The following is a 17,113-nucleotide window of genomic DNA, read 5'->3' on the forward strand; positions in this document are numbered from 1 at the left end:
CCATCAGGAAGCTCCTTCCTTACTGCTCTGGAGCAGGCTGTGATCATCCAGGCCCTCGGGCTACCTACTCCACAAGTTGAAACGACCATTTCACAGCCACAGAGGGGATGCTGTTAGGAAACTCGGGCCCTTGATGAAAACCATTCACCAAGGGTACTTTCCTCCTTGGAATTTATGGGCCCCATAAAGAAAAGAACTTGGGAAGACAGAGCGGTTGTTTCCTGTTGCGCCTCATTAGTTTTGAGTTTGGGCTGGCAGTAGAGATCAGAGTACCAGGCGTCCATCTAATTGAATCTCTCACAGGCATAAAGTTCCCCATGGTACAGAGGAGGAAGCTATCAGGGAGGCTGGAACCCTCCAGCCAGGGGAGGGAGATTGGAGGAGTTGATAGAAGCAGGGCTGAAGCAGACAGTTCTCTGGGCTGCGGCTGTGCAGCAGAGAGTTCCTGGGGATAAACTCGGGGGCATCTAGAGGGTGGAAGCAGAACTCCCTTCCAGCTACTGGACCCCTCCTTTGTGGAGGCTTATGTTCAAAGGGGAGGGATATTGGCTTCCTGCCCTTCTGTACTCCCTGTCACTGCTCCTGATGACACCCATCACCCAGGGGGGTGTCCACAGTACAAAGGATAGAAAACAAAGTGTCCAGTCTCTTGGCAAGCCATGCAAGCACTTGGAATCTTCATATTCTCAACTATAAAATGAACATAGTAATACCTGCCCCAGAAAATACAGAGTTTCAGTTCAACTTCCAAACTTTGGGATGGGAAGATCTCTGTAGAGGGCACTGTTAGGAACTCATGTAGATAAGACTTCCCTTCAAGTCACTTACAGTTTGCTGAGAAAGACAGGCATACAAACAGCTAGGTATCACATCAGGGGCACCTGGATTTCTCAGTCAGTTAAGCATCCATCCGACTCTTAGCTCAGGTCATGATCTCACAGTTTGTGGGTTCAAGCTCTGCATCCAGCTCTGTGCTGATGGTGCAGAGCCTAATTGGGATTCTCTATCTCTCTCTCCCTGTCTGTTCTCCCTCTCCCTCTCTCTCTCTCTCTCAACATAAATGAATAAATAAACTTAATAAAATTAAAAAAAAGAGAATGTCCTCCATGTTCAAGCAAGAAGTGGTGTGCCATAGAAGCCCAAGTGAAAGGATAGTTCATGGAAGGGGGAGAAGGGGACAATCCATGAAAGTGTCACACATGAGCCAGGAATATCTAGATCCCCATTGCTGAAAGATGGTGAGTCGGCAGAAGATGTTCCCAGATGCCAGGGCAGCCTTAGCAACGGCAGGACAACCCAAAGATTACCAAGGGTGACCCACTCACTGCCTACCATGTGGAAGAAAGCCTGGAAGCCTAAAAGGCAAAGAAGCAATCACCAAGGAAGATATGGATAGTTCTGGATTATGTCCAAGTTTACAACTCCTGCATATCAAGGTGCATTATAAACAGAGCAAAAATACACACAGAATACTGGGGGAAAATTGTCAAACATATAACCAATTGTTTCACATCCTTATTAATAATCTCATACAGGGGCGCCTGGGTGGCTCAGTCAGTTGAGCGTCCGACTTCAGCTCAGGTCATGATCTCACAGTCTGTGGGTTCAAGCCCCACGTCGGGCTCTGTGCTGTCAGTTCAGAGCCTGGAGTCTGCTTCGGATTCTGTGTCTCCCTCTCTCTCTCTGCCCCTCCCCCACTCACACTCTGTCTCTATCAAAAAATGAATAAACGTTAAACAAATACTTTTAATAAAAAAATAATAGTCTCATACACATTGGGCACCTTGGTGGCTCAATCGGTTAAGTGTCTCTTAATTTTGCTCAGGTTACGATCTTGTGGTTTGTAAGTTCGAGCCCCACATCAGGCTCTGCACTGACAGTGTGGAACCTGCTTGGGATTCTCTCTCTCCCTCTCTTTCTGCCCTTCCCTTGCTCAAGCTCTCTGTCTCTCAAAATAAATAAACTTAAAAAAAAAAATCTCCTACACTTCAACAGGAAAACATAAAGAACCTAACAGACAAATTGGCAAAAGGAAGTGAGCAAGTCCACTGAGAGTAAAATAAAGCTAGTAACATGTGGAATAATATCCAGCTCACTAACTATCAAAGAAATACAAATAAAACAGCAGGGAAATACTTTGAGTTAAAAATAAAAACCATGCTAATATTCAGGGTTGGCCAGGATATAGTAAGAGGGGCGTGCGTGTGTGAACACAGCTGGTGAGAGTGTAAATTGGATTAACTTCTAGAAAGCAATTTGGCAATATGTATCAAGGGCCTTTAAAATGTTTATACTCTTTGATTCAGTAATTCCACTTCTGGGAATCTATCCTATGAAAATAATCTGAAATGCGGGCAAAGGTTTATGCTCAAAGATATTCTTCAAAGTGTTATTATAAACAGTCTAACAATCCAGTCATTGAATAACGTTTAAATAAATGATGGTACATATCACACAGGACTGTAGTCATTAAAAAGTCTTCTTATGGGGAATTTTTAAACCCTGAGAAAAGCTTGTGATATAACCCTCATTATCTTAAGGCATGTATATGGGGGCGCCTGGGTGGCTCAGTCGGTTGAGTGTCCGACTTCAGCTCAGGTCACGATCTCACGGTCTGTGAGTTCGAGCCCCGCGTCAGGCTCTGGGCTGATGGCTCAGAGCCTGGAGCCTGCTTCCGATTCTGTGTCTCCCTCTCTCTCTGCTCCTCCCCCGTTCATACTCTCTCTCTGTCTCAAAAATAAATAAACGTTAAAAAAAAAAATTTTTTTAAAAAGGCATGTATACGTATGACACAACTATATGCACTTTGAAAGCATAGGCCAAAAACAAGATGTTAAAAATGATGGCATCTGGGTAGTGGAATTCTGAGCATTGTTTTTGTTTATTTTTACGCTGGTTTCAAACTCTAAACAATAGGCATATGTTTTTTGAATGAAGGAATGTAAAAGAAAGTATGAGACCTATTCAGGGATTGACAAGTAACTGGCATGTGAAACATGCGTGTGTTCACGAAAACACACAACGAGAAAGCAAGGCCTAATCATAAGGTGGGAATAAAACATGACACAATTTTCGTTTGCTCCATATGTTGTTTTTTTTTTAATTTTGCTTATGTTTCCTTTGGTAGTTCTGAGAGTGAGGGTAATAAGGTCCTAATTATTTAATGGTCACATATAGGGCATAAGAAGAAAATGTTTGGGAAACTAGAAATCAACAAGCAAAGACGAGACAGGAGAATTTTTCCTGTCATCCTAAAAAGTCTTTGCCCTGAAGGAGGGGCAGAGTGGACAGGCATGTCACCAGCAGGCCGGGCCCGCCAGCTACAGTGAACACACTGGCCTGCTTTCAGGAGTAGCACCCAGCTGGAGGCCATTTGCCGGCCACCACGCCTCACCTTCACTTAACTGGGAACTACCCCCTATGAAATGGAAACAACAGAGCTGCCCTGTCCCAGCAGCTGTAAGGTTAGTGCGCAGGCAGGTCAAGTGCCTGGTGCTGTCCTTAGCAGGAAGCAGGTATGCCATATATGATGGCAGGTGCCTTGCTATGTGCTCTTTTTTCCTGGGACAAAGTCCACAGCCACCCCCAGCAAAATCCCCTCCAGTCAAAGCTTCAGGGAGGACACCCCTCCTCCAGGTTTGCCTGGGGAGAGAGAGACTGCACTTTCTGGGGACCAGCACCAGTCTCCTAGAAGCACTGTTTCTCAGCTTCCAAGATGACAAGCCTGACAAGTGGAAAATTCATACGCAGAATTAAGGCTATAAAATGAATTTGGCACCTTACCTTTGAAAATGAGCATTGTGTCTCCTGTCATTCCCTTTTTAGTTTGATCCCACTGTTGAGTTTTGGGAACTGGGATGGGGAGACTTTCCATTGCGCAACCCCTGCGGTTGGAATTAGTAAGGGATTTGGTGGACACATTGTCTTAGGCTGTCTTGTGGTGCAGGGATGGATAGTGGGGGCGTTTCTTCTGTGTGGGGAGGAAAGGCAGAGAATGTCTAGTCCAGAGAACCACAGGTCACAAAACAAGCTATGGAACAGAGGAGTTGATCTAAAGCCATGCATGCTGGGCCTCAGCTGACTTAGCCAGTGACTGGAGCTGGAGTATTAAAGCCAGTGGGTTTAGCTGGCATATTAGCTTCCTGTGGCTGCTTTAACAAACCACCACATTAAGATAACACCCTTTTATTCTCTATGGGCAGAAGTCTGACATCAGTTTCACTGGGCTAACATCAGCTTAGTGGCAGTGCCAGCTCCTTCTGGATTCTCTCAGGAAGAATAGGTTGTCTCACCTTTTCCTGCTTCTGGAAGCCGCCTGCCTTCCCTGGCATGTGACCCATTCTTGACGCTTCTCCAGACTCGCTTCCATGATCACATCTTTTGCTTCTTTCTTTGACTTTCTTGCTGCTTTCTTTTAAGACCCCTTGTGATCATACCTGGATAATCCGGATAATTTCCCCATCTAGAGAACCTTAACTTAATCCCCATTTTGCCACATAAAGGAACATATTCCAGGTTTCGGATATGGATTATGGATATGGATATGGATTAGGATATGACTATTTGGGGGGGGGGGGCATGTCATTTTTCAGCTTACTGCAGGCAGGGTAATCTAATGTGCATGCTTTTCACAAATCTTCGCAGGGGCCAGGCACTGGCTAGGGCTGGGGGGACAGCACACAGATGCTCGAACAACTTAATGAAGAAGATGGGACCACACACACATGTTCTAGGGCCACGTTGCATGGAACGAACAGCAAATGAGGCTTGAGCACAGGTTTGTGCAGAGAGACAGTGAGAAGTGAGACAGGAAAGGAAATTGGGGCCCAGAGCACAGAGGACCTTGCAGAGCAGGGAAAAAAGTTTGGATGTGATCCCCTGAAGGAAGCAGGGCCTGTGTTTTCCATGCCCACAGTTACACAGAACACCAAGTCAGGCTGGAGGCCCATCTGAGAATGTTGGTGGCCATGTGCCAACCACTGACAAATTAAGCCTTATGTGGACTGGCCTGTGAGATGGAGAGAGCAGCTTTGCAGTCTGACAGGCTGGGTCCGCACCCCACTTAGCAGCTTTAGGGAAGTCACTCAGCTGCCCTGACTCAGTTTCCCCACTTAGGAAATGGGTACTGGAGGACATGCCTAGCCTCTTCTCAGAGCCAGATGTGCTGAGTCAGTACACAGATGATTCTAGATGTAAACAGGCTGGACTTGATGTTAGTTTCAGTTGCAACTGAAATGAACCAGAAAATCATGGAATTTTAGATATTTTTTTAATGTTTTTTTTTTTAATTTTTTTTTCAACATTTATTTATTTTTGGGACAGAGAGAGACAGAGCATGAACGGGGGAGGGGCAGAGAGAGAGGGAGACACAGAATCAGAAACAGGCTCCAGGCTCTGAGCCATCAGCCCAGAGCCCGACGCGGGGCTCGAACTCACGGACCGCGAGATCGTGACCTGGCTGAAGTCGGACGCTTAACCGACTGCGCCACCCAGGCGCCCCAATGTTTATTTATTTTTGAGACAGAGAGAGACAGAGTGCAAGTGGGGGAGGGGCAGAGAGAGAGGGAGACACAGAATCGGAAACAGGCTCCAGGCTCTGAGCTGTCAGCACAGAGCCCGACGCAGGGCTCGAACCCACGAACTGTGAGATCATGACCTGAGCCGAAGTCGGATGCTTAACAGACTGAGCCACCCAGGCGCCCCGGAATTTTAGATATTAACAATGAGCTAACCTGGAGAGTACCACATCACAATCAGCTGGGAGGTTGCACTGAAATGAAATTTAACAAAGGGGAGTCTAAGCTCACAACCAGGGTTGGAGAAACATCCCCCCCTCCCCATATATGAAGCTCAGAGAGGCTGTGGAACCCAGCCAAGTGGGAATCCTGGTCACCCTCACCCCCACCCAGCTGAGCATTGAGGCAGGTGGGATGGGGGTGGGGAGACTGCTGAGGCACCAGCTGCTATGCGGAAGGAGCTAGAAAAGAGGACAGAGTGCAAGGCCACTGGACTTGGGGGGGTCGGCCCGGGTTGGCCCTGCCTGCTCATCTCCACGGGAGCCAAAGCCTGCCCCCATCCCCCCAAACCAAGAGCTCCCTGGCAGGAGGCACACTCAGAAAAACAAGCCAGGCCCTTGCTAGGTGGTCTCCAGGCAAAGTTCCCCATTTAGCAGGGCAGGCCGGTCCAGGCCAACTTAACCCTGGTTCTCTGGGGTCACAGGTTAATTCATTATTATAACCCATTGTTCTTGACACAGAAACAAATAGCTGCTAATAGGTTCATTATAAATGGCTCCTTCTCTCTTCTGCCACTGGATAATATGATTTATATGAGATTTATGATTTATATAAAAATTTCAGAATGGACCTTAGAAATATCATCAAAATCCCTCCTTTTATAGATGGGGAGACAGAGGGCCAGACAGAGGAGAGATAGGTTCAGCATCACACAGCTGGTCCAACAACAGAAAGTGCTGTATGTTTCTAGAACCACTCCAGTGGTACATCTGGAGTCAAGAACTGTGGGAGATACACTGGACCAGATATGCCCCAAACCTGACCTCATGGGTATAGCTGTATGTGTGCAGATGAGACTACAGGCTCTCCACCTGGCACACTGAAGCCAGCAGTGGAGGACCCCAGAGTGCTGGGGGGATGTGGACCTACCTAGGCCCACTCTGCTATTCACCATCACTAGAAAGTGGGGGTTTAGGGGCAGGGTGTTAGGGCTTTGCCTTCCTCTTGGCCTCCTGGTGTTGGTTGGCCCTGCATGTAGCCAGATCGGGCGTGTCAGCCAGACCTTGGGATGTGAAGGGCAGGGCAGAGTGATGCTGTCCCTGAGCCTTCCCACAGCGCCACCTGAACTGACCAGGGGCATGTGTCTCTGTGTGCTCTCCAGGAACATCCCCGGGCTCCAAGATGGCCTTGCAGAGTTCCTTCACCTGCTGGAATGGGACAGTCCTCCAGCTCGGGCAGGCCTGCGACTTCCACCAGGACTGCACCCAGGGAGAAGACGAGGGCCAGCTGTGCAGTGAGTAGATGGGGCTGCCCCCCACCCCAGCCCAGCCCGCACCTACACCCCCCTGCCCCCATCACCCCAGGCACGAGAACTTCGACACCCTCCCTTACACCCAGTGCTACCTGTGTGCCATCAGTGACGACTTCCAAAAGCTACACAGTCTCCAAGAGACAGAGCTAAGATCTGCATCTAGAAACAGGAGCACAGAATTTAAGAACCAAACAAGACTGTGTAGCTCATGCTGTCAGCATCCTAGTGGCACAGAGAAGGTATGCAGGATAAAGCCTAACTCAGGAACATGAGCCCCCTGTGCCCAGACTCCCCTCCCTTTTCAGGCCTTATCTTCCACCACCCACCTAGCCCTCCAATCCTCCTGGTCTTCCGTGTGCCCCAGCGCCTGCTGGATCAGAACCCTTCCCCGCTCCAGCACATCTCCATGGCTTTGCTCGTGCGGTACCCCTGGCCAGAGTGCCCCTTCCTCCTTGGGTCACCTCCAGAGTCAGTCCTTCTGGGAAGCCTCCTCTAATGCCTCCCACAAGTACCACGCCAACAAATACAGCTGGCTTTTCCTCTCGACTCCCTCCGTTGGTGTATCCATCCATCCACTGCGTGTCCCTTCTTTTTTATTAACAGCTTTTTAGAAATACAATTCATATACCATACAACTCACCCACTTCAATTGGACACATAAGTGTTTTTTAGTATAGTCCCAAGGCTGTGCAACCATCACCACAATCTAATTTTAGAGCATTTTTATCACTTCAAAGGTAACCCCTAGCAATCTTTCCTCATTTCCCTCCAATCTCCCCTCCCCTACTCCCCCCCAGGGGCCGCTAGCCCTAAGCAACCCCTAATCTACTTTCTGTTTCTATAGATTTGCCTATTCTGGGCATTTCATGTAAATGGAATCATACAATATGTATTCTTTGTGATTAACTTCTTTCACTCAGCATAATGTTTTCAAGGCCCGTTCTTATTGTGTCGTGTAAGGATCTCATTCCTTTTTACTGCCAAGTACTATTTCATTGTATGTCTATTAGCACATTTTGTTCATCTATTCATCGGTTGATGGGTATTTTGGTTGTTTCTACTTTCTGGCTGTTGTGAATTATGCTGCTTTGAACATTCCTGTACAAATTTTTATATAGACAGATGTTTTCTTTTCTCTTGGGTACATGCCTAGGAGTAAATTGCGGGGTCAACTCTGTATTTAACATTTTTTTAAGTTTATTTATTTATTTTGAGAGAGAGAGAGAGAGAGAGAGAGAGAGAGAGAGAGAGAAGGGGAGGGAGAGAGAGAAAGAGACAATATCCCAAGCAGGCTCTGCACTGTCAGCCCAGAACCCAGTGCAAGGCTTGAACTCAACGAATCATGAGGTCATGACCTGAGCCGAAATCAAGAGTCAGACGCTTAACTGACTGAACCACTTGGACACCCCTGTATTTAACATTTAAAAGAACTTCCAGGCTGTTTTTCAAGGTAGCTACACCATGTGACATTCCACCAGTAATGTATAAAGTTTCTAATTTCTCTACATCCTCATCGACACTTATTGCAATCTGTCTTTTCATTTCTGCCATGCTAGTGGGTGTGTACCTATTCCATTTCCTGGAGGTGGTTTCCACATCTCTCTCCCTCACCATGGGCAGATTGGATCTGTTTCTCTTCCCCATACCAGTATCTCCTGGCACAGCATAGGTGGTCACTATTTGTTGATTCAAATGACTAAATGAGTCAGGACACTTGGTTTCCATGGACCAAAGCCAACTGCTGAGATTTCACTGATAGCTGGGGGCAGGGTTAGACTCCCAGTCCAGTGCTCATTCAACCCGAATCCGGTGTTCTCGGCAGCTGCCTGGTTACGAGTATACACTCGAGAGGTTTTTACATTTATGCCAGGGAAAGCACAAACACTTATAAAACACATATATTGTGAGCTACAAAATGTACTAGAGCCCACAGCAGGGATGAATAACAGGCACCTGTCTTTAGACTGCTGAAAACCCAGCACAGGGGAAAGGACCGAAGCCACAGAGTTGCAGTAGGGAAAGGATGTGGCACATGCATGCCTGGGGTACTCTGGGGCCCAGACACAGGAGCAAATGCCTCGCCCCTCAGATGCACTGGCCCTAAGACATTGTGGCCTGCAAAATAGCTTTAAAAAGTTAACAGTATCCCCCATATCACCTGCAGGACAGGTTTTCCCTTGGGGGAGAAAAGGTTTTATTTATTCTCTTTTAAATGAAGCAATAAAGAAAATCCATTTTTCAATTTGAAAAACTTCCTTTTTACATAAAACTTCCCAGTGAAGTTTTCCAATAATGATGGAATTGTGGTTGTTTAGATAAAACTCAGTAAAGACTTACAGGTAAGCCCTCTGTTTATCCCACACTGTTCCTGGCCTTTCTTCACAAAGCTCTCACTCGACATGTGGACCAAAATGAAGCCAGCCCACCCATGTTGTCCTGGGCAGGGGTCTGCCTGTGTCTCTCTAGTTACTGGTCTCTGCAGTGTTTCCAGCAGTGCATCTGAGCTGTGTGATTTTGCTTTTGCCTTTTTAAAGTTTTTTGATTCCCACTTCCCAGCTGGGACACAGGTCAGGCCAGCCATGCCCTGGTTTACAATTGGGAAAATGAAAGCACAGAGAAGGTAATTGATTTGTTCAGGGTCACACAGCATGTCAGGAACAGAGCCATGATTAGAGTGATGAGCCTGTGGGATCCAGCCCATTACTGTAGGCTCAGGGCATTCTCTTACCATTCTAGGGCTGCTGTTAATGGATTTCCAAGGCCAACTCCAAGCTTGAGGACAGCCTGGCTCCAGAATGGAGGGCAGGTTCCTGAGGCCCAGAGACCTTTCCAGCCACACTTGAAAAGCTGCTCTGACCAGCTCTCAGAATGACAGTTCCACCCTGGAGAAACCCCTACTGAGTTCTTTGCTACAGAAATCAGTTGCTAGGAACAGAAGTTCAATTCAGAAGGAGGGTTATTTCGATCTTTTTGCCACTCTGATCTTGGCAGTACTCTTAGCAAATATTCTTTCCTTTCTGGTGTGTCCCATTTTGTCTGGCGTTTTTGCAGTTTTCCCATCACATTGACCAGTGTTGATTCTAGAAAACATCCCCATGAAGATGAAGAGATGAAGATGAAGATGAAGAAGAAGAAGAAGAAGAAGAAGAAGAACACTTATTGAGCCTTTACTGGGTGCCAGATACTTTTCATGTATGAATTTATTTCGTCCTCAGAACAATCCTATGAGATGCTACTATACCCTTCTTAGAGATGAGGAAGCTAAAGTCCATGAAGCTGTTAGCCAGCGTGAACCACTGCAAGCCAGACTCATTTGTTATCTGAGTTTCCAGTGGTTGATTATGCAAGCCCAACACTAGCTACGTATCTACCCAGGAAAAAGAGGAGGAAGGGAAAAAGTCAGGGAAGGTCCAGGGCTCTGCCACCACATTTCTAAGTGGGGGAGAGGGGGCCTCAGATCATTTATCTTCACCCTCTGGGCCTATTTCCTCGCTGTAATATGACTTGGAACATGACACCCACTGATGTCTTGATGTTTGTGATGCATTTAGGACTTCATCCTTACCAGGTAGTCTGGAACCTGTTAGAATGTCTTCTCTGGGAAGCTGGTCACCCAAGCCTTGCTGGGAATGTCCAGTTCTAAGGAACCTGCATGAGGGTCATGAATCTCTAGCCAATGCAGTCAACTATGCCCTGCCATGGCTGGAATTTGGGGGGAGTTGGGGGGAGTAGGTTGTATGCCATCAACCCCAGCCTCAACTCCCCACACTTGCTCCAGAAGGAAGTCCACACACAGCTTCATTCAGATTATTACACTCAACCTTGAGCAACATTTCAAGCCAGGATAAGTGGGAGACCTGACATGGAGGTGGCAGTGCCTTGCCCTCCTGCATCCAATCATGAATGTGTCCATTCACACCACATCCTTCAAACCACAAACACATGCCATCCTCCTTCCTGCTTTCCAGTTAAGCATTGCTGATCCAAGTGAGATATCCCGGAACACTGGAACCCGTAAAAGGGTGTGTTGAGGGTTCCCTGTGTGTCAAACAATGGCTTCAGTGGTGTGGGATGCCCCAGAAAAGGGTCAGGTGTCTCCACTTTGTCCCCTGATAGGTCATTGACTCACTTCCCCTTCACGTAACCAATAATCTCATCTGTTTGGTGGGGATTCTCTTCCTGACAGGCAAAAGCAATTTTTCAAAGTTTATTTCTTTATTGTAAAATAAAACATGTTGGTTGTAAAATATTTGGAAAAACTAGAAAAGTACACAGGAGAAAATAACTACTGCCTGTAATCCTCCCTCTCAGACATTCAGAGATAACCATAATATGATGATGTATTTCTTGTAGCATTTTTTCCCATGACTCTATATTTTCATGGAAATGTATAACACGTATTTATCAAAAATGTTAACAGAGCTGTCATGCAGGAAGGAAAAGAAGTAGTGTCATTTGGCCTGGAGTTTACACTTGGCAGCTTCCCGTAACTTCTGCTGAGGCCACATCTTCGTGACCCTACCAATTTGTCTCTCTTACAATGGAATCAGGTGTCATAATTGCCAAATGTTGCGGGATTGATTGATTGACCCCCACATAGCCTGACTTGGCCATTCAGCCAGTGAAGTAAGAGGATCAGATAGGGCAGTGCTTCTCAGCCACCAAGGTGCCTAGGAACCACCTGGAAAACATTAAAAATGCAGATTTTGACTCAGTAGGTGGTGATGGGGGTGGTGGACCTGAGATTGCACACTTCTAACAGTTTCACCGGTGATGCTGGTGTGGCTGGTCCTTCAGCCACATTTTGAATAGTGAAGGGTTAGATGCCTGAATCCACTCCCCTTGTATTCAGCAAATAAGTATGTCAGTCCTACAGCATGGCAAGCGCTGAGTAGGTGCTTGGGGTGAATGAGAGGAGAAAGGCATCATCAAAGGAGTTGAAACCATCGTACTCAACTCCGTGTGCCAACGTTGTGCTCAGCCATTGGCCCTGACAGCAGTGTCCCAAACCTGACCTAATCCATCAAGGGTTCTGATGTCCCCCACCCCACCAGCTTCCTTGGGAGTGGCTTCCCCCTGAGCACACACCTGCTGTGCTGGCAAGTGGCAGTAACCCTCTCCTCCTGTACCCCATCCCACCCTGCAAGGTTTTCAGGGTCACATAAATTATCCACTGACCCAACTATTTTGTCTAATTCCTCTTTATTCAATCGGCCATAAAGAAAGCGGCTTCCAATCCCAGCTCACCCTGGATCCTGTGCAAAGCTAGGACAAGGGTGGGCTTCCAGAAGGTGGAGAGTGCCAATGGCTTTCCTCATTCCTGTTCAGGTGGAAGACATAGGCAGAGCTACCATGGGCATTTCTAGAGAGGCAGCTGAGGGACCTGTTTCTGCCCACAGGGCAGTGTTGGCTATGTCAGTTCATCCTCTGACAAGGTCCCCTGAGCCAGGAGTGAACAATGACTAGTAATGCCACCACCGCTCTGTATTTGCTCAACTCTGTTTACAAAATTCCACACTCTGCCTTATTTTACCCTCAAAACAGCCCTGTGAAATAGATACTACTATTACCCTATTTTACAGATGAGGGAGCTAAGTGTTTGAGGAAAAGAAGTGCCTTGCCTAGAGTCACCAGCAGAAAGCAGCAGGTTAGGGCTAGAACCAGGGATCCAGATCCCAGGACCATTGAGGTATCGACATCCATAGTTGGGCTGACTTCTCTGTCTCTGCCTTCTAAAAGGGGAAGGAGGGAGTGATAAGCTGTAAAAGGCTTCAACCCAGCTCCTCCTTCTACCAGGAGCCATTGCCTGCTAGAATCTTCCATCATGGTTCCTGGTTGAAAGCACACTTGTAAAGGACGCTTCATGGAAGGTCACTTCCAGCTACCAGTTAGTTTTTGCAAAAGAAGTGGATGTGGGGTCCCTTGAGGGGGCATAAAAAATAAAACAGAAAGATCTCCTTAGCTTTTGGATTTTTAATCAGAGGAACATGCGGGGCTTGGGGGAAAATGATTTCTTCAGGGGGGTATAAATGGGAAGAGATGCTCAAAGTCAGTGACAGCCGGTTTTAATTTATAATTCTGCCTCTGTGTGAAATGCACAGAGAATCAGGGGGAAATGAGTAATAATTCACTAAGGTGCTGTCACAGCCAGGAAGCGTTAGGGCCCTCTTTGTCAGCCTGCCATTGCCGGGAAGGCTGAGACAGAGGAAGGACACAGAGAGCAGTGGGTCCAGCTAGAGTGCCTTTCCTCCTGCTCAGAGACTTAGCCCTGCTGCTTCTCCCCAGCCTGGCCTGGGGCCGTTGGTGCTATCGGAATAGCCTGAAATGGCCCACCAGCTCCTCAGACTGGGTGCCTTCCCTGCAGCCATTCTCTGAGCAAGCTACAGAATGTGAGCTCTCTCTGACCCTCTTCTCCTTTCCTCCTCCTTCTGAGGGCACCTGGGAAATATATGGTCATAAAGCTGATTGTGGCCTTTTCAATGGGACCTGAGGTCAGCTTGATATAGAGAAAAGGGTAATAGGGCCCTTTATGCTGAGTCAACAGATGATATAAAAAGGCCCCATGGCTGGCATTGCTTGGTTGGGATAAGGTAGGTTAGAGCAGTAATAAGCCATTCCTAAATTTCAGGGGCTAACATAACATTGACAGTACCTATGCACCAAAACGGGGGGCTCCACAGGATCTCTTGGGGCCCCAGGCCCCACTGTCTGACAGCAGTGGTCTCAGGGACGGGAATGCCCCTTGGCCACCTGAGCAGGGAGAGAGAGACCAAAGAATTGCACAGGGGCTCTCCACAGCCTCCATCCAGAAGAGACACACATCACTTCTGCTCACATTCCATGGGCTGGAGCTATTCATGTGGCTTCCCTTAACTGGAAGGGGGATGGGAAAGAAAGGGAAACAAATAGAAAATTTGAGCAATATGTGTCTCTGCAGACGGGGGTGACTTGAAGGACGCAACCAACTCCCACCAACTCTACCCCTGCCACCATCACATTCTTGTCATTGTGTCTGCCATCAGAAATCTGTTCCAGTGCCTTCTCCTGGGGTAACATTCGTGCTCGATCAGAATAAGGAGCACAGATTCAGAAGCAGATCTTAGGGCTAGAGCCAGGGATCCTGTGTTACCTGCTGGCTGTGTGACCTTGGTCAGATTGTTTAACATTCCTGAGCTCTCCTCTCTCACATATAAAACTGGTTTATCCCCATGCTGCCACACTATTATTTCTTTTTACTGCTATTTTATTTTCTGAAGATCAGAAAAGTTGTAAACCTTCACATGTACCAGTTAAGGACTGGGGCTTCTTTTCATTGTCATCAGTATCATTAGAATCAAGGGTCCAGCTAGGGAGCTGTTGTTGATAAGGATACTTTGGTCATGCCTGACTCATCTTACTTGACATTGGCATATTTTGCTTTTAGCCGTCCTGGAAATGACCATATCCCTGTGTTCTTGTTGCAGGTAAACTCCCTGCTGGGTTTTACTGCAACTTCGAAGATGGCTTCTGTGGCTGGACGCAGGGCACGCTCGCACCCCACACCTCCCAGTGGCAGGTCAGGACCTTGAAGGATGCCCAGGTCCAGGACCACCAAGGTACTGCTGCTCTTTTCCCTTCCCCCTGGTGCCCATCTGGCCAGACAAGAGATTTAGGGCACCACCCCAGAGAAGCTGGAGCTCTCCACCCCTGCAGGGTGACCTCCCCACCCCAGCGCAGGTGACTGCCCAAAGCTTGCCTTGAGGTGTTCACACACAGTTCCCTCTTCAGACCTCCCAGGCTTCAGAATGATTAAATCAGGACAAGGTAGTCTCCCCTTTTGTTCCCTAAGATGAGAATCTGGATGAAGGATTAGCTAAAAGATAAGAAGAATAGTGGCAACAATAGTAATAATCCATTCATTCAACAAGTGTTTGTTAAGGACCTACTATGTGTCTGGCGCATAACTCACTGAGAGGTAAGGAAAACTATAGCTCTCTATGGGGAGGCTGAGGTACAGGGAGGCTTTATGTCATTGGGCCCAGGGTTGTGCCCTGAGAATTTTGCCCCACATCTGATCTGTTCCCTGGAGCCCAGCTTCCTCAGCCATACCCACCATCCTTGCCCAGCTCAAGCTGGCAACTCCCACACTCCCAGTGCCAGAGCCTCTCCTCCCCCTGCCTCTGCTTGGCTTCCAGAAGGGCAGGGACCTCCACACATCCAAGAGATGGCCACCCACACCTAGGTGAGCTGACTCCACACCTGGAGACACAGCTGGGTCATGGAACAAGGGAAGGCCTGTGAGGCCAACACAGCTCCCAAGTTCAGGCTGCTGGAGAAGCCAGACCACCCGGCCACGGGCCCAGCCTTGGGCTGTACCCAGTACCAGGCCTGAGCAGGTCCTGCGGCCCACCTCTCTGCAGGATAGAGCTGGGCTTAGAGGTGGGGGCTCTCTCTCTCCTTCCCTCCCCTGCATTTGTCTGCTCTTTGTGGAGCTATAGTCCCTTGTACCAAATCCCTCTTTCCTAGCAAAGATCATACATCCTATGGATCCCTTTAAGAATTAATAATGATGATGATGATGATTAAGGTATGAGAGAGAACCATGTCCTGATCAACCACTGGGGATCCCAGAGCCCGTGCAGTCCTATCCTGGCTAACTGCTCCTGAAAGAGCTGGCTTTGACCGTGAGGAAGAAGGCTGAGTTACCACAGCCCCAGGAGAGTTCTGCAGGCCCCTCAGCAGAGAGAGGGCCCCTGGAGCTCCCGTTTCTCCTCCTGATCCCACACTGTATCATCCTCAGCACCTTACTGAGGAGCAGAGAACAGACACAGAGCTCGAAGTCAGACATGATCGTCATGTTTCTGCTGTTTGGAAGCCCCCAACAGCACCCATAGCAAATAAGCATCCAACCCTGGCTCAGTAGCTCTAGGGACTGGGCTTTCATTGCCTCCTAAAGCAGTCCTTCTGTCAAAGACCAGTGTTCCTTTCCTGGAGAGAAGCTCCACCACTCTGTAAATTCTACCCATGGATCATACTTTCTGTCTCCTGGAGCCCCACAGAACTCAACTACTCTCTGTCTCACCAAAGCAGCTCTTCAGATATTTGAAGGCAATAGCTGCTACCCACCCACCACAGGAGAATCTTTCTCTCCCTAGTCACAGATTCTTCCTCAAGGATGGGCCATATGCCCTCTAGGATTGCTGGCTGGTCTTGGTTACTCTGCTCTGGACCCACTTGAATTTGTTACTTGGTAGTAATCCAGTATCAGACTTTGCTAAGAAAGAACAGCAGAACTGAATGAGTAAAGTCCTTTACAGGGTTCTGTGACACCCCTGAAAGGCTGGGGGGAGTGCTCTGGCTCCCATCTCCATAACACTGACCACCTACAAAACTCTGTGTAGTTCCTGGAGATTTACAGTTGCTTCTTCCCTGCCATGTGGGGTTGTTGGGGGTTTATGTTCTCCCAGATTTTCAGGCAGATACATGCTTAGAAGACATAAGAAATATGACTTCCTGTTCATGTCATAGGGCACAGGATGACCTGGTGGAAAAGAGTGAAGGTCATGGAGACCCCGGGAGGGCAGAGGGCCAACAGGATTGTAATGGGGAGAGGAGGGGCTGGGAGAGGTCAGCGTGCTTCAGGCTGCTCCTGGGCTATGCACTAAAGCTGGTGACCTTGGGAGTTCAGGGATGCAGTAGCCCAGATGTATGGTGCTGGGATATTGCAGGGCATTTGGAATGAAGACCTTTGCGTGAGCCAAGTTTTATTGATGGTGACAAGTAGGCTGTCTTATCCACTGGAGGCAGCAGAAAACTGTGTCCTCAAAGGTGTACCATGCCTAGAGAAGAATGGGCAGAGCCCCAAGACCCTTCAGTGCATGAGGGTGGTGCATTTCTGACTCTTTTTCTCTCTGCCCCAGGCCATGCCCTGTTGCTCAGCACTACTGATGTCCCTACTTCTGAAAGTGCTACAGTGACCAGCACTACGTTTCCCGCCCCGATGAAGAACTCTCCATGTGAGGCAAGTCTCAGTGCTCCCCTACCTCCTGGACTTCTCCTCCTACCCCTCACCTTGGGCGCTTCCAGA

General features: G+C 48.1%; 1 protein-coding gene across 1 annotated transcript in view; it reads left to right on the forward strand.

The window, feature by feature from the left end:
- LOC122497295 (ALK tyrosine kinase receptor-like) overlaps window positions 1-17,113 on the forward strand; it is a 145,511-nt gene that overhangs the window by 51,466 nt on the left and 76,932 nt on the right. Inside the window, exons 2-4 of the mRNA XM_043604219.1 lie at window positions 6,898-7,029; window positions 14,511-14,642; window positions 16,947-17,047. Coding sequence (XP_043460154.1) covers window positions 6,918-7,029; window positions 14,511-14,642; window positions 16,947-17,047 — 345 coding nt within the window. The 5' untranslated portion in view covers window positions 6,898-6,917. The remainder of the gene's footprint in view (window positions 1-6,897; window positions 7,030-14,510; window positions 14,643-16,946; window positions 17,048-17,113) is intronic.

The sequence above is a fragment of the Prionailurus bengalensis genome, chromosome A3 (genome assembly GCF_016509475.1).
Source record: "Prionailurus bengalensis isolate Pbe53 chromosome A3, Fcat_Pben_1.1_paternal_pri, whole genome shotgun sequence".
NCBI classification, from domain to species: domain Eukaryota; kingdom Metazoa; phylum Chordata; class Mammalia; order Carnivora; family Felidae; genus Prionailurus; species Prionailurus bengalensis.